We start from the raw sequence: 19087 nt of genomic DNA, 5'->3' as shown, positions 1-19087 counted from the left end.
ACATACACACACAGGACTAATGTCATGGAATTACTGACTCGGCTCTGCTACATACACACACAGGACTAATGCCATGGAATTACTGACTGAGCTCTGCTACATACACACACAGGACTAATGCCATGGAATTACTGACTCAGCTCTGCTACATACACACACAGGACTAATGCCATGGAATTACTGACTCAGCTCTGCTACATACACACACAGGACTAATGCCATGGAATTACTGACTCAGCTCTGCTACATACACACACAGGACTAATGCCATGGAATTACTGACTCGGCTCTGCTACATACACACACAGGACTAATGTCATGGAATTACTGACTCGGCTCTGCTATATACACACACAGGACTAATGTCATGGAATTACTGACTCGGCTCTGCTACATACACACACAGGACTAATGCCATGGAATTACTGACTCGGCTCTGCTACATACACACACAGGACTAATGCCATGGAATTACTGACTCAGCTCTGCTACATACACACACAAGACTAATGCCATGGAATTACTGACTCGGCTCTGCTATATACACACACAGGACTAATGCCATGGAATTACTGACTCGGCTCTGCTATATACACACACAGGACTAATGCCATGGAATTACTGACTGAGCTCTGCTATATACACACACAGGACTAATGCCATGGAATTACTGACTGAGCTCTGCTACATACACACACAGGACTAATGCCATGGAATTACTGACTGAGCTCTGCTACATACACACACAGGACTAATGCCATGGAATTACTGACTCAGCTCTGCTATATACACACAGGACTAATGCCATGGAATTACTGACTCAGCTCTGCTATACACACACAGGACTAATGCCATGGAATTACTGACTCGGCTCTGCTATATACACACACAGAACTAATGCCATGGAATTACTGGCTCAGCTCTGCTACATACACACACAGGACTAATGCCATGGAATTACTGACTCGGCTCTGCTACATACACACACAGGACTAATGCCATGGAATTACTGCCTCAGCTCTGCTACATACACACAGGACTAATGCCATGGAATTACTGACTCAGCTCTGCTACATACACACACAGGACTAATGCCATGGAATTACTGCCTCAGCTCTGCTACATACACACACAGGACTAATGCCATGGAATTACTGACTCGGCTCTGCTACATACACACACAGGACTAATTCCATGGAATTACTGCCTCAGCTCTGCTACATACACACACAGGACTAATGCCATGGAATTACTGCCTCAGCTCTGCTACATACACACAGGACTAATGCCATGGAATTACTGACTGAGCTCTGCTATATACACACACAGGACTAATGCCATGGAATTACTGACTGAGCTCTGCTACATACACACACAGGACTAATGCCATGGAATTACTGACTCAGCTCTGCTATATACACACACAGGACTAATGTCATGGAATTACTGACTGAGCTCTGCTACATACACACACAGGACTAATGCCATGGAATTACTGACTCGGCTCTGCTACATACACACACAGGACTAATGCCATGAAATTACTGACTCAGCTCTATACACACACAGGACTAATGCCATGGAATTACTGACTCGGCTCTGCTACATACACACACAGGACTAATGTCATGGAATTACTGGCTCAGCTCTGCTATACACACACAGGACTAATGCCATGGAATTACTGACTCAGCTCTGCTATATACACACACAGGACTAATGTCATGGAATTACTGGCTCAGCTCTGCTATACACACACAGGACTAATGCCATGGAATTACTGACTCGGCTCTGCTACATACACACACAGGACTAATGCCATGGAATTACTGCCTCAGCTCTGCTACATACACACACAGGACTAATGCCATGGAATTACTGACTCGGCTCTGCTACATACACACACAGGACTAATGCCATGGAATTACTGACTCAGCTCTGCTACATACACACACAAGACTAATGCCATGGAATTACTGACTCGGCTCTGCTATATACACACACAGGACTAATGCCATGGAATTACTGACTGAGCTCTGCTATATACACACACAGGACTAATGCCATGGAATTACTGACTCAGCTCTGCTATATACACACACAGGACTAATGCCATGGAATTACTGACTGAGCTCTGCTACATACACACACAGGACTAATGCCATGGAATTACTGACTGAGCTCTGCTACATACACACACAGGACTAATGCCATGGAATTACTGACTCAGCTCTGCTATATACACACAGGACTAATGCCATGGAATTACTGACTCAGCTCTGCTATACACACACAGGACTAATGCCATGGAATTACTGACTCGGCTCTGCTATATACACACACAGAACTAATGCCATGGAATTACTGGCTCAGCTCTGCTACATACACACACAGGACTAATGCCATGGAATTACTGACTCGGCTCTGCTACATACACACACAGGACTAATGCCATGGAATTACTGCCTCAGCTCTGCTACATACACACAGGACTAATGCCATGGAATTACTGACTCAGCTCTGCTACATACACACACAGGACTAATGCCATGGAATTACTGCCTCAGCTCTGCTACATACACACACAGGACTAATGCCATGGAATTACTGACTCGGCTCTGCTACATACACACACAGGACTAATGTCATGGAATTACTGCCTCAGCTCTGCTACATACACACACAGGACTAATGCCATGGAATTACTGCCTCAGCTCTGCTACATACACACACAGGACTAATGCGATGGAATTACTGCCTCAGCTCTGCTACATACACACAGGACTAATGCCATGGAATTACTGACTGAGCTCTGCTACATACACACACAGGACTAATGCCATGGAATTACTGACTCAGCTCTGCTATATACACACACAGGACTAATGTCATGGAATTACTGACTGAGCTCTGCTACATACACACACAGGACTAATGTCATGGAATTACTGACTCAGCTCTGCTATACACACACAGGACTAATGCCATGGAATTACTGACTGAGCTCTGCTACATACACACACAGGACTAATGCCATGGAATTACTGACTCAGCTCTGCTATATACACACACAGGACTAATGTCATGGAATTACTGACTCAGCTCTGCTATATACACACACAGGACTAATGCCATGGAATTACTGACTCAGCTCTGCTATACACACACAGGACTAATGCCATGGAATTAGTGACTCGGCTCTGCTATATACACACACAGGACTAATGTCATAGAATTACTGACTCAGCTCTATACACACACAGGACTAATGCCATGGAATTACTGACTCGGCTCTGCTATATACACACACAGGACTAATGTCATGGAATTACTGGCTCAGCTCTGCTATACACACACAGGACTAATGCCATGGAATTACTGCCTCAGCTCTGCTACATACACACACAGGACTAATGCCATGGAATTACTGACTCGGCTCTGCTACATACACACACAGGACTAATGTCATGGAATTACTGCCTCAGCTCTGCTACATACACACACAGGACTAATGCCATGGAATTACTGCCTCAGCTCTGCTACATACACACAGGACTAATGCCATGGAATTACTGACTCAGCTCTGCTATATACACACACAGGACTAATGCCATGGAATTACTGACTCAGCTCTGCTACATACACACACAGGACTAATGCCATGGAATTACTGCCTCAGCTCTGCTACATACACACAGGACTAATGCCATGGAATTACTGCCTCAGCTCTGCTACATACACACAGGACTAATGCCATGGAATTACTGACTCGGCTCTGCTACGTACACACACAGGACTAATGTCATGGAATTACTGCCTCAGCTCTGCTACATACACACAGGACTAATGCCATGGAATTACTGACTCGGCTCTGCTACATACACACACAGGACTAATGCCATGGAATTACTGACTCAGCTCTGCTACATACACACACAGGACTAATGCCATGGAATTACTGACTCAGCTCTGCTACATACACACACAGGACTAATGTCATGGAATTACTGACTGAGCTCTGCTACATACACACACAGGACTAATGCCATGGAATTACTGACTCGGCTCTGCTACATACACACACAGGACTAATGTCATGGAATTACTGACTGAGCTCTGCTATACACACACAGGACTAATGCCATGGAATTACTGACTCGGCTCTGCTACATACACACACAGGACTAATGTCATGGAATTACTGACTGAGCTCTGCTACATACACACACAGGACTAATGCCATGGAATTACTGACTCGGCTCTGCTACATACACACACAGGACTAATGCCATGGAATTACTGACTCAGCTCTGCTATACACACACAGGACTAATGCCATGGAATTACTGACTCGGCTCTGCTACATACACACACAGGACTAATGTCATGGAATTACTGACTGAGCTCTGCTACATACACACACAGGACTAATGCCATGGAATTACTGACTCAGCTCTGCTATACACACACAGGACTAATGCCATGGAATTACTGACTCAGCTCTGCTATACACACACAGGACTAATGCCATGGAATTACTGACTCAGCTCTGCTATATACACACACAGGACTAATGCCATGGAATTACTGGCTCAGCTCTGCTATACACACACAGGACTAATGCCATGGAATTACTGCCTCAGCTCTGCTACATACACACACAGGACTAATGCCATGGAATTACTGCCTCAGCTCTGCTACATACACACACAGGACTAATGCCATGGAATTACTGACTCGGCTCTGCTACATACACACACAGGACTAATGTCATGGAATTACTGCCTCAGCTCTGCTACATACACACACAGGACTAATGCCATGGAATTACTGCCTCAGCTCTGCTACATACACACAGGACTAATGCCATGGAATTACTGACTCAGCTCTGCTATATACACACACAGGACTAATGCCATGGAATTACTGACTGAGCTCTGCTACATACACACACAGGACTAATGCCATGGAATTACTGCCTCAGCTCTGCTACATACACACACAGGACTAATGCCATGGAATTACTGACTCAGCTCTGCTATACACACACAGGACTAATGCCATGGAATTACTGACTCAGCTCTGCTATACACACACAGGACTAATGCCATGGAATTACTGACTCAGCTCTGCTACATACACACACAGGACTAATGTCATGGAATTACTGACTGAGCTCTGCTACATACACACACAGGACTAATGCCATGGAATTACTGACTGAGCTCTGCTACATACACACACAGGACTAATGCCATGGAATTACTGACTCAGCTCTGCTACATACACACACAGGACTAATGCCATGGAATTACTGACTCAGCTCTGCTACATACACACACAGGACTAATGCCATGGAATTACTGACTCAGCTCTGCTATACACACACAGGACTAATGCCATGGAATTACTGACTCAGCTCTGCTATACACACACAGGACTAATGCCATGGAATTACTGACTCGGCTCTGCTAGATACACACACAGGACTAATGTCATGGAATTACTGACTGAGCTCTGCTACATACACACACAGGACTAATGCCATGGAATTACTGACTCAGCTCTGCTACATACACACACAGGACTAATGCCATGGAATTACTGACTCAGCTCTGCTACATACACACACAGGACTAATGCCATGGAATTACTGACTCAGCTCTGCTACATACACACAGGACTAATGCCATGGAATTACTGACTCAGCTCTGCTATACACACACAGGACTAATGCCATGGAATTACTGACTCAGCTCTGCTACATACACACACAGGACTAATGTCATGGAATTACTGACTCAGCTCTGCTACATACACACACAGGACTAATGCCATGGAATTACTGACTGAGCTCTGCTACATACACACACAGGACTAATGCCATGGAATTACTGACTGAGCTCTGCTACATACACACACAGGACTAATGTCATGGAATTACTGACTCAGCTCTGCTATATACACACACAGGACTAATGCCATGGAATTACTGACTGAGCTCTGCTACATACACACACAGGACTAATGTCATGGAATTACTGACTCAGCTCTGCTATATACACACACAGGACTAATGCCATGGAATTACTGCCTCAGCTCTGCTACATACACACACAGGACTAATGTCATGGAATTACTGACTGAGCTCTGCTACATACACACACAGGACTAATGCCATGGAATTACTGCCTCAGCTCTGCTACATACACACACAGGACTAATGCCATGGAATTACTGACTCAGCTCTGCTATACACACACAGGACTAATGCCATGGAATTACTGACTCAGCTCTGCTATACACACACAGGACTAATGCCATGGAATTACTGACTCAGCTCTGCTACATACACACACAGGACTAATGTCATGGAATTACTGACTGAGCTCTGCTACATACACACACAGGACTAATGCCATGGAATTACTGACTGAGCTCTGCTACATACACACACAGGACTAATGCCATGGAATTACTGACTCAGCTCTGCTACATACACACACAGGACTAATGCCATGGAATTACTGACTCAGCTCTGCTACATACACACACAGGACTAATGCCATGGAATTACTGACTCAGCTCTGCTATACACACACAGGACTAATGCCATGGAATTACTGACTCGGCTCTGCTATATACACACACAGGACTAATGTCATGGAATTACTGACTCAGCTCTGCTATACACACACAGGACTAATGCCATGGAATTACTGACTCGGCTCTGCTATATACACACACAGGACTAATGTCATGGAATTACTGACTGAGCTCTGCTACATACACACACAGGACTAATGCCATGGAATTACTGACTCAGCTCTGCTACATACACACACAGGACTAATGCCATGGAATTACTGACTCAGCTCTGCTACATACACACACAGGACTAATGCCATGGAATTACTGACTCAGCTCTGCTACATACACACAGGACTAATGCCATGGAATTACTGACTCAGCTCTGCTACATACACACACAGGACTAATGCCATGGAATTACTGACTCAGCTCTGCTACATACACACACAAGACTAATGCCATGGAATTACTGACTCAGCTCTGCTATATACACACACAGGACTAATGCCATGGAATTACTGACTCAGCTCTGCTACACAGTACAGACCAAAAGTTTGGACACACTCTCTCATTTAAAGATTTTTCTGTATTTTAATGACTATGAAAATTGTACATTCACACTGACGGCATCAAAACTATGAATTAACATATGTGGAATTATATACTTAACAAAAAAGTGTGAAACAACTGAAAATATGTCTTATATTCTAGGTTCTTCAAAGTAGCCACCTTTTGCTTTGATGACTGCTTTGCACACTCTTGGCATTCTCTTGATTAACTTCAAGAATACATGGCGTATGGGATACGCCGTATATACTATATATAACAGACAGGCTGGGAATACATGGGGTACAGGATACACCGTATATACTGTATATAACAGACAGGATGGGAATACATGGGGTACAGGATACACCGTATATACTATATATAACAGACAGGATGGGAATACATGGGGTACAGGATACACCGTATATACTGTATATAACAGACAGGCTGGGAATACATGTGGTACAGGATACACCGTATATACTATATATAACAGACAGGCTGGGAATACATGGGGTACAGGATACACCGTATATACTATATATAACAGACAGGATGGGAATACATGGGGTACAGGATACACCGTATATACTATATATAACAGACAGGCTGGGAATACATGGGGTACAGGATACACCGTATATACTATATATAACAGACAGGCTGGGAATACATGGGGTGCAGGATACACAGTATATACTGTATATAACAGACAGGCTGGGAATACATGGGGTACAGGATACACCGTATATACTGTATATAACAGACAGGCTGGGAATACATGGGGTACAGGATACACCGTATATACTGTATATAACAGACAGCCTGGGAATACATAGGGTACAGGATACACCGTATATACTGTATATAACAGACAGGATGGGAATACATGGGGTACAGGATACGCCGTATATACTGTATATAACAGACAGGATGGGAATACATGGGGTACAGGATACGCCGTATACACTGTATATAACAGACAGGCTGGGAATACATGGGGTACAGGATACACCGTATATACTGTATATAACAGACAGGATGGGAATACATGGGGTACAGGATACACCGTATATACTATATATAACAGACAGGATGGGAATACATGGGGTACAGGATACACCGTATATACTGTATATAACAGACAGGCTGGGAATACATGTGGTACAGGATACACCGTATATACTGTATATAACAGGCAGGATGGGAATACATGGGGTACAGGATACACCGTATATACTATATATAACAGACAGGATGGGAATACATGGGGTACAGGATACACCGTATATACTGTATATAACAGACAGGCTGGGAATACATGGAGTACAGGATACAGCGTATATACTATATATAACAGACAGGCTGGGAATACATGTGGTACAGGATACACCGTATATACTGTATATAACAGACAGGCTGGGAATACATGTGGTACAGGATACACCGTATATACTGTATATAACAGACAGGCTGGGAATACATGTGGTACAGGATACACCGTATATACTGTATATAACAGACAGGCTGGGAATACATGTGGTACAGGATACACCGTATATACTGTATATAACAGACAGGCTGGGAATACATGGCGTACAGGATACACCGTATATACTATATATAACAGACAGGATGGGAATACATGGGGTACAGGATACACCGTATATACTATATATAACAGACAGGATGGGAATACATGGGGTACAGGATACACCGTATATACTGTATATAACTTTCAGGCTGGGAATACATGTGGTACAGGATACACAGTATATACTGTATATAACAGACAGGCTGGGAATACATGGGGTACAGGATACACCGTATATACTGTATATAACTTTCAGGCTGGGAATACATGTGGTACAGGATACACAGTATATACTGTATATAACAGACAGGCTGGGAATACATGGGGTACAGGATACACCGTATATACTATATATAACAGACAGGATGGGAATACATGGGGTACAGGATACACCGTATATACTATATATAACAGACAGGCTGGGAATACATGGGGTACAGGATACAGTGTATATACTATATATAACAGACAGGCTGGGAATACATGTGGTACAGGATACACCGTATATACTGTATATAACAGACAGGCTGGGAATACATGGGGTACAGGATACACCGTATATACTATATATAACAGACAGGATGGGAATACATGGGGTACAGGATACACCGTATATACTATATATAACAGACAGGATGGGAATACATGGGGTACAGGATACACCGTATATACTGTATATAACATTCAGGCTGGGAATACATGTGGTACAGGATACACCGTATATACTGTATATAACAGACAGGCTGGGAATACATGTGGTACAGGATACACCATATATACCAGACAGGCTGGGAATACATGGGGTACAGGATACACCGTATATACTGTATATAACAGACAGGATGGGAATACATGTGGTACAGGATACACCGTATATACTGTATATAACAGACAGGATGGGAATACATGTGGTACAGGATACACCGTATATACTGTATATAACAGACAGGCTGGGAATACATGTGGTACAGGATACAGTGTATATACTATATATAACAGACAGGATGGGAATACATGTGGTACAGGATACACCGTATATACTATATATAACAGACAGGCTGGGAATACATGTGGTACAGGATACACCGTATATACTGTATATAACAGACAGGATGGGAATACATGTGGTACAGGATACACCGTATATACTGCATATAACAGACAGGCTGGGAATACATGTGGTACAGGATACAGTGTATATACTATATATAACAGACAGGATGGGAATACATGTGGTACAGGATACACCGTATATACTATATATAACAGACAGGCTGGGAATACGTGTGGTACAGGATACACTGTATATACTGTATATAACAGACAGGATGGGAATACATGTGGTACAGGATACACCGTATATACTGTATATAACAGACAGGATGGGAATACATGTGGTACAGGATACACCGTATATACTGTATATAACAGACAGGATGGGAATACATGGGGTACAGGATACACCGTATATACTGTATATAACAGACAGGCTGGGAATACATGGGGTACAGGATACACCGTATATACTGTATATAACAGACAGGATGGGAATACGTTTGGTACAGGATACACCGTATATACTGTATATAACAGACAGGATGGGAATACATGTGGTACAGGATACACCGTATATACTGTATAGAACAGACAGGATGGGAATACATGTGGTACAGGATACACCGTATATACTGTATATAACAGACAGGATGGGAATACATGTGGTACTATATATAATAACAGACAGGTTCACGTACCCGCACCGCACCGACCCGGCACCTCTTCTCCCTCTCAGAGGGGGCGTGTCCTTGCGGCAATCACATGACCGCTATCCGGGAGTGTCTTCTCAGGAAGAAGCGGAACATGATGGGATCCCCGGGTCTCTCCGTGTGTCTGTGGCTGATCTGCTCCGTCCTAGCGGCTGACAGTAAGAACGTGCTGCTGATCATCGGTGAGTGCCGGCCGCCCGGGTGCTACGGAGCACCGCTGCCATAATATAGGAGGAGAGAGGAGGACCTGTGATTACGTCATGACCACGTGATCACACTGCAGGCTCTGCTGTGGGGTTATACGTGTTGTTTCTTGAATGTATGGTGGTGGCGGCCCTATGCGCAGGGGATAGATGTGTGCTATTGGGAAAATACAGCTCCACATTGTGTACATGACACACACAGCTCTGCATTTTATACATGACACACACAGCTCTGCATTTTATACATGACACACACAGCTCTGCATTTTATACATGACACACACAGCTCTGCATTTTATACATGACACACACAGCTCTGCATTGTACACATGACACACACAGCTCTGCATTGTACACATGACACACACAGCTCTGCATTGTACACATGACACACACAGCTCTGCATTGTACACATGACACACACAGCTCTGCATTGTACACATGACACACACAGCTCTGCATTGTACACATGACACACACAGCTCTGCATTGTACACATGACACACACAGCTCTGCATTGTACACATTACACACACAGCTCTGCATTTTATACATTACACACACAGCTCTGCATTGTACACATTACACACAGCTCCGCATTGTACACATTACACACAGCTCTGCATTGTACACATTACACACACAGCTCTGCATTGTACACATGACACACACAGCTCTGCATTGTACACATGACACACACAGCTCTGCATTGTACACATTACACACACAGCTCCGCATTTTATACATTACACACACAGCTCCGCATTGTACACATTACACACAGCTCCGCATTGTACACATTACACACAGCTCTGCATTGTACACATTACACACACAGCTCTGCATTGTACACATGACACACACAGCTCTGCATTGTACACATGACACACAGCTCTGCATTGCACACATGACACACACAGCTCTGCATTGTACACATGACACACACAGCTCTGCATTGTACACATTACACACAGCTCTGCATTGTACACATTACACACACAGCTCTGCATTGTACACATTACACACACAGCTCTGCATTGTACACATTACACACACAGCTCCGCATTGTACACATGACACACACAGCTCTGCATTGTACACATGACACACACAGCTCTGCATTGTACACATGACACACACAGCTCTGCATTGTACACATTAGACACACAGCTCTGCATTGTACACATGACACACACGGCTCTGCATTGTACACATGACACACACGGCTCTGCATTGTACACATGACACACACGGCTCTGCATTGTACACATGACACACACAGCTCTGCATTGTACACATGACACACACAGCTCTGCATTGTACACATGACACACACAGCTCTGCATTGTACACATTACACACACAGCTCTGCATTGTACACATGACACACACAGCTCTGCATTGTACACATGACACACACAGCTCTGCATTGTACACATTACACACACAGCTCTGCATTTTATACATTACACACACAGCTCTGCATTGTACACATTACACACAGCTCCGCATTGTACACATTACACACAGCTCTGCATTGTACACATTACACACACAGCTCTGCATTGTACACATGACACACACAGCTCTGCATTGTACACATGACACACAGCTCTGCATTGCACACATGACACACACAGCTCTGCATTGTACACATGACACACACAGCTCTGCATTGTACACATTACACACAGCTCTGCATTGTACACATTACACACACAGCTCTGCATTGTACACATTACACACACAGCTCTGCATTGTACACATTACACACACAGCTCCGCATTGTACACATGACACACACAGCTCTGCATTGTACACATGACACACACAGCTCTGCATTGTACACATGACACACACAGCTCTGCATTGTACACATTAGACACACAGCTCTGCATTGTACACATGACACACACGGCTCTGCATTGTACACATGACACACACGGCTCTGCATTGTACACATGACACACACAGCTCTGCATTGTACACATGACACACACAGCTCTGCATTGTACACATGACACACACAGCTCTGCATTGTACACATGACACACACAGCTCTGCATTGTACACATTACACACACAGCTCTGCATTGTACACATGACACACACAGCTCTGCATTGTACACATGACACACACAGCTCTGCATTGTACACATTACACACACAGCTCTGCATTTTATACATTACACACACAGCTCTGCATTGTACACATTACACACAGCTCCGCATTGTACACATTACACACAGCTCTGCATTGTACACATTACACACACAGCTCTGCATTGTACACATGACACACACAGCTCTGCATTGTACACATGACACACACAGCTCTGCATTGTACACATTACACACACAGCTCCGCATTTTATACATTACACACACAGCTCCGCATTGTACACATTACACACAGCTCCGCATTGTACACATTACACACAGCTCTGCATTGTACACATTACACACACAGCTCTGCATTGTACACATGACACACACAGCTCTGCATTGTACACATGACACACAGCTCTGCATTGCACACATGACACACACAGCTCTGCATTGTACACATGACACACACAGCTCTGCATTGTACACATTACACACAGCTCTGCATTGTACACATTACACACACAGCTCTGCATTGTACACATTACACACACAGCTCTGCATTGTACACATTACACACACAGCTCCGCATTGTACACATGACACACACAGCTCTGCATTGTACACATGACACACACAGCTCTGCATTGTACACATGACACACACAGCTCTGCATTGTACACATTAGACACACAGCTCTGCATTGTACACATGACACACACGGCTCTGCATTGTACACATGACACACACGGCTCTGCATTGTACACATGACACACACAGCTCTGCATTGTACACATGACACACACAGCTCTGCATTGTACACATGACACACACAGCTCTGCATTGTACACATGACACACACAGCTCTGCATTGTACACATTACACACACAGCTCTGCATTGTACACATGACACACACAGCTCTGCATTGTACACATGACACACACAGCTCTGCATTGTACACATTACACACACAGCTCTGCATTGTACACATTAAAGAAACTGTCACTCTGTACTGTTATAGATCAGGGGGAACGGATCAGATTTATATGAATTTTTATGAGGGAAGCTCCAGCAAAACTTGTAATTTATTGATTGAAATCCATGGGGTTTATTTGGAGTCCAGTAGGCGGTCCTTCCATCTATGATTATGCATGCAGAGATATCATCAATTACTGATAGGACCGCCCACTGGACTCCTACACATACAGACATCAGGGATTTCAATAAATAAAATAACAGGGCTCGTTCACACTGGTGAGTAGTATTCGATGATTCTCTCATACAAGAGAATCGGATACTATATGCAAATGACCCAGGATAAAACTCTGCTGCGAGCTTGATCCGAATGTCAGTTTACTGTGCTCCAATTCTTTCGCTTGAGGGAATGACACCCGTGGCAATCAGACTGCACTCAGATGATATTGGTTGACATCTGAGTGCAGTCCAATGTTTCAAACATCCATAGTTTTGTATGGGTGCATAATCTGAATATCCAATGCATTTGCAGCATGCTGCCACTGTTATCCCATACCGAATCAGCATGAAAGAATAATCACAGATCTGCACTGCCCCATAGTATAACATTGGGCTTAGTGCTATCTGATACATCACAGATCTGTACTGCCCCATAGTATAACATTGGGCCGAGTGCTATCTGATACATCACAGATCTGTACTGCCCCATAGTATAACATTGGGCTTAGTGCTATCTGATACATCACAGATCTGTACTGCCCCATAGTATAACATTGGGCCGAGTGCTATCTGATACATCACAGATCTGTACTGCCCCATAGTATAACATTGGGCCGAGTGCTATCTGATAAACATCACAGATCTGCATTGCCCCATAGTATAACATTGGGCCGAGTGCTATCTGATAACACATCACAGATCTGCACTGCCCCATAGTATAACATTGGGCCGAGTACTATATGATACATCACAGATCTGTACTGTCCCATAGTATAACATTGGGCTTAGTGCTATCTGATACATCACAGATCTGCACTGCCCCATAGTATAACATTGGGCCGCATGCTATCTGATACATCACAGATCTGTACTGCCCCATAGTATAACATTGGGCCGAGTGCTATCTGATAAACATCACAGATCTGCATTGCCCCATAGTATAACATTGGGCCGAGTGCTATCTGATAACACATCACAGATCTGCACTGCCCCATAGTATAACATTGGGCCGCATGCTATCTGATACATCACAGATCTGCACTGCCCCATAGTATAACATTGGGTTGAGTGTTATCTGATACATCACAGATCTGTACTGCCCCATAGTATAACATTGGGCTAAGTGCTATCTGATACATCACAGATCTGCACTGCCCCATAGTATAACATTGGGTTGAGTGTTATCTGATACATCACAGATCTGCACTGCCCCATAGTATAACAATGGGCCGAGTGCTATCTGATACATCACAGATCTGTACTGCCCCATAGTATAACATTGGGCTGAGTGCTATCTGAAAACACATCACAGATCTACCCTGCCCCATAGTATAACATTGGGCCGAGTGCTATCTGATAACACATCACAGATCTGCACTGCCCCATAGAATAACATTGGGCCGCATGCTATCTGATACATCACAGATCTGCACTGCCCCATAGTATAACATTGGGCTTAGTGCTATCTGATACATCACAGATCTGTACTGCCCCATAGTATAACATTGGGCCGAGTGCTATCTGATACATCACAGATCTGTACTGCCCCATAGTATAACATTGGGCTTAGTGCTATCTGATACATCACAGATCTGTACTGCCCCATAGTATAACATTGGGCCGAGTGCTATCTGATACATCACAGATCTGTACTGCCCCATAGTATAACATTGGGCCGAGTGCTATCTGATAAACATCACAGATCTGCATTGCCCCATAGTATAACATTGGGCCGAGTGCTATCTGATAACACATCACAGATCTGCACTGCCCCATAGTATAACATTGGGCCGAGTACTATATGATACATCACAGATCTGTACTGTCCCATAGTATAACATTGGGCTTAGTGCTATCTGATACATCACAGATCTGCACTGCCCCATAGTATAACATTGGGCCGCATGCTATCTGATACATCACAGATCTGTACTGCCCCATAGTATAACATTGGGCCGAGTGCTATCTGATAAACATCACAGATCTGCATTGCCCCATAGTATAACATTGGGCCGAGTGCTATCTGATAACACATCACAGATCTGCACTGCCCCATAGTATAACATTGGGCCGCATGCTATCTGATACATCACAGATCTGCACTGCCCCATAGTATAACATTGGGTTGAGTGTTATCTGATACATCACAGATCTGTACTGCCCCATAGTATAACATTGGGCTAAGTGCTATCTGATACATCACAGATCTGCACTGCCCCATAGTATAACATTGGGTTGAGTGTTATCTGATACATCACAGATCTGCACTGCCCCATAGTATAACAATGGGCCGAGTGCTATCTGATACATCACAGATCTGTACTGCCCCATAGTATAACATTGGGCTGAGTGCTATCTGAAAACACATCACAGATCTACCCTGCCCCATAGTATAACATTGGGCCGAGTGCTATCTGATAACACATCACAGATCTGCACTGCCCCATAGAATAACATTGGGCCGCATGCTATCTGATACATCACAGATCTGCACTGCCCCATAGTATAACATTGGGCCGAGTGCTATCTGATACATCACAGACCTGTACTGCCCCATAGTATAACATTGGGCTTAGTGCTATCTGATACACCACAGATCTGCACTGCCCCATAGTATAACATTGGGCCGAGTGCTATCTGATACATCACAGATCTGTACTGCCGCATAATATAACATTGGGCTAAGTGCTATCTGATACATCACAGATCTGCACTGCCCCATAGTATAACATTGGGCTTAGTGCTATCTGATACATCACAGATCTGCACTGCCCCATAGTATAACATTGGGCCGAGTGCTATCTGATACATCACAGATCTGCACTGCCACATAGTATAACATTGGGCTAAGTGCTATCTGATACATCACAGATCTGCACTGCCCCATAGTATAACATTGGGCCGCATGCTATCTGATACATCACAGATCTGCACTGCCCCATAGTATAACATTGGGCTTAGTGCTATCTGATACATCACAGATCTGCACTGCCCCATAGTATAACATTGGGCCGAGTGCTATCTAAAAACAGATCACAGATCTGCACTGCCCCATAGTATAACAATGGGACGAGGGCTATCTGATACATCACAGATCTGTACTGCCCCATAGTATAACATAGGGCTACGTGCTATCTGATACATCTCAGATCTGTACTGCCCCATAATATAACATTGGGCTGAGTGCTATCTGAAAACACATCACAGATCTACCCTGCCCCATACTATAACATTGGGCTGAGTGCTATCTGAAAACACATCACAGATCTGCACTGCCCCATAGTATAACATTGGGCCGAGTGCTATCTGATACATCACAGACCTGTACTGCCCCATAGTATAACATTGGGCAGCATGCTATCTGATACATCACAGATCTGCACTGCCCCATAGTATAACATTGGGCCGAGTGCTATCTGATACATCACAGACCTGTACTGCCCCATAGTATAACATTGGGCTTAATGCTATCTGATACATCACAGATCTGCACTGCCCCATAGTATAACAATGGGCCGAGTGCTATCTGATACATCACAGATCTGTACTGCCCCATAGTATAACATTGGGCTGAGTGCTATCTGAAAACACATCACAGATCTACCCTGCCCCATAGTATAACATTGGGCTTAGTGCTATCTGATACATCACAGATCTGCACTGCCCCATAGTATAACATTGGGCCGAGTGCTATCTGATACATCACAGACCTGTACTGCCCCATAGTATAACATTGGGCTTAGTGCTATCTGATACATCACAGATCTGCACTGCCCCATAGTATAACATTGGGCCGAGTGCTATATGATACATCACAGATCTGCACTGCCCCATAGTATAACATTGGGCTTAGTGCTATCTGATACATCACAGATCTGTACTGCCGCATAGTATAACATTGGGGCGAGTGCTATCTGATACATCACAGATCTGCACTGCCCCATAGTATAACATTGGGCCGAGTGCTATCTGAAAACACATCACAGATCTGCACTGCCCCATAGTATAACATTGGGCCGAGTGCTATCTGATACATCACAGACCTGTACTGCCCCATAGTATAACATTGGGCTTAGTGCTATCTGATACATCACAGATCTGCACTGCCCCATAGTATAACATTGGGCTTAGTGCTATCTGATACATCACAGATCTGCACTGCCCCATAGTATAACAATGGGCCGAGGGCTATCTGATACATCACAGATCTGTACTGCCCCATAGTATAACACTGGGCTACGTGCTATCTGATACATCTCAGATCTGTAGTGCCCCATAGTATAACATTGGGCTGAGTGCTATCTGAAAACACATCACAGATCTACCCTGCCCCATAGTATAACATTGGGCCGAGTGCTATATGATACATCACAGATCTGCACTGCCCCATAGTATAACATTGGGCCGAGTGCTATCTGATACATCACAGATCTGCACTGCCCCATAGTATAACAATGGGCCGAGTGCTATCTGATACATCACAGATCTGTACTGCCCCATAGTATAACATTGGGCTGAGTGCTATCTGAAAACACATCACAGATCTACCCTGCCCCATAGTATAACATTGGGCCGAGTGCTATCTGATAACACATCACAGATCTGCACTGCCCCATAGTATAACATTGGGCCGCATGCTATCTGATACATCACAGATCTTTACTGCCGCTTAGTATAACATTGGGGCGAGTGCTATCTGATACATCACAGATCTGCACTGCCCCATAGTATAACAATGGGCCGAATGCTATCTGATACATCTCAGATCTGTACTGCCCCATAGTATAACATTGGGCTGAGTGCTATCTGATAACACATCACAGATCTGCACTGCCCCATAGTATAACATTGGGCCGAGTACTATATGATACATCACAGATCTGTACTGTCCCATAGTATAACATTGGGCTTAGTGCTATCTGATACATCACAGATCTGCACTGCCCCATAGTATAACATTGGGCCGCATGCTATCTGATACATCACAGATCTGCACTGCCCCATAGTATAACAATGGGCCGAGTGCTATCTGATACATCACAGATCTGTACTGCCCCATAGTATAACATTGGGGCGAGTGCT

The 19087-nt window shown here is 44.0% G+C and overlaps 2 protein-coding genes across 3 annotated transcripts in view; one reads left to right on the top strand and one right to left on the bottom strand.

The window, feature by feature from the left end:
* The window catches only part of SLC26A11 (solute carrier family 26 member 11), a 68681-nt gene extending 57930 nt beyond the window's left edge, over positions 1 to 10751 (bottom strand). Inside the window, exon 1 of one of the 2 annotated variants that reach the window (XM_069752433.1) lies at positions 10489 to 10751. The gene's annotated coding sequence lies outside the window, so the exon portion shown is untranslated. The remainder of the gene's footprint in view (positions 1 to 10488) is intronic. The other variant, XM_069752432.1, reaches the window with a different exon arrangement.
* Positions 10568 to 19087, top strand: part of SGSH (N-sulfoglucosamine sulfohydrolase) — an 80543-nt gene continuing 72023 nt past the window's right edge. Inside the window, exon 1 of the mRNA XM_069752435.1 lies at positions 10568 to 10682. Within this exon, the coding sequence (XP_069608536.1) occupies positions 10595 to 10682 (88 nt within the window). The 5' untranslated portion in view covers positions 10568 to 10594. The remainder of the gene's footprint in view (positions 10683 to 19087) is intronic.

The sequence above is a fragment of the Ranitomeya imitator genome, chromosome 2 (genome assembly GCF_032444005.1).
Source record: "Ranitomeya imitator isolate aRanImi1 chromosome 2, aRanImi1.pri, whole genome shotgun sequence".
In the NCBI taxonomy this organism is placed as follows: Eukaryota; Metazoa; Chordata; class Amphibia; order Anura; family Dendrobatidae; genus Ranitomeya; species Ranitomeya imitator.
This window is presented reverse-complemented; position numbering and strand designations above follow the sequence as displayed.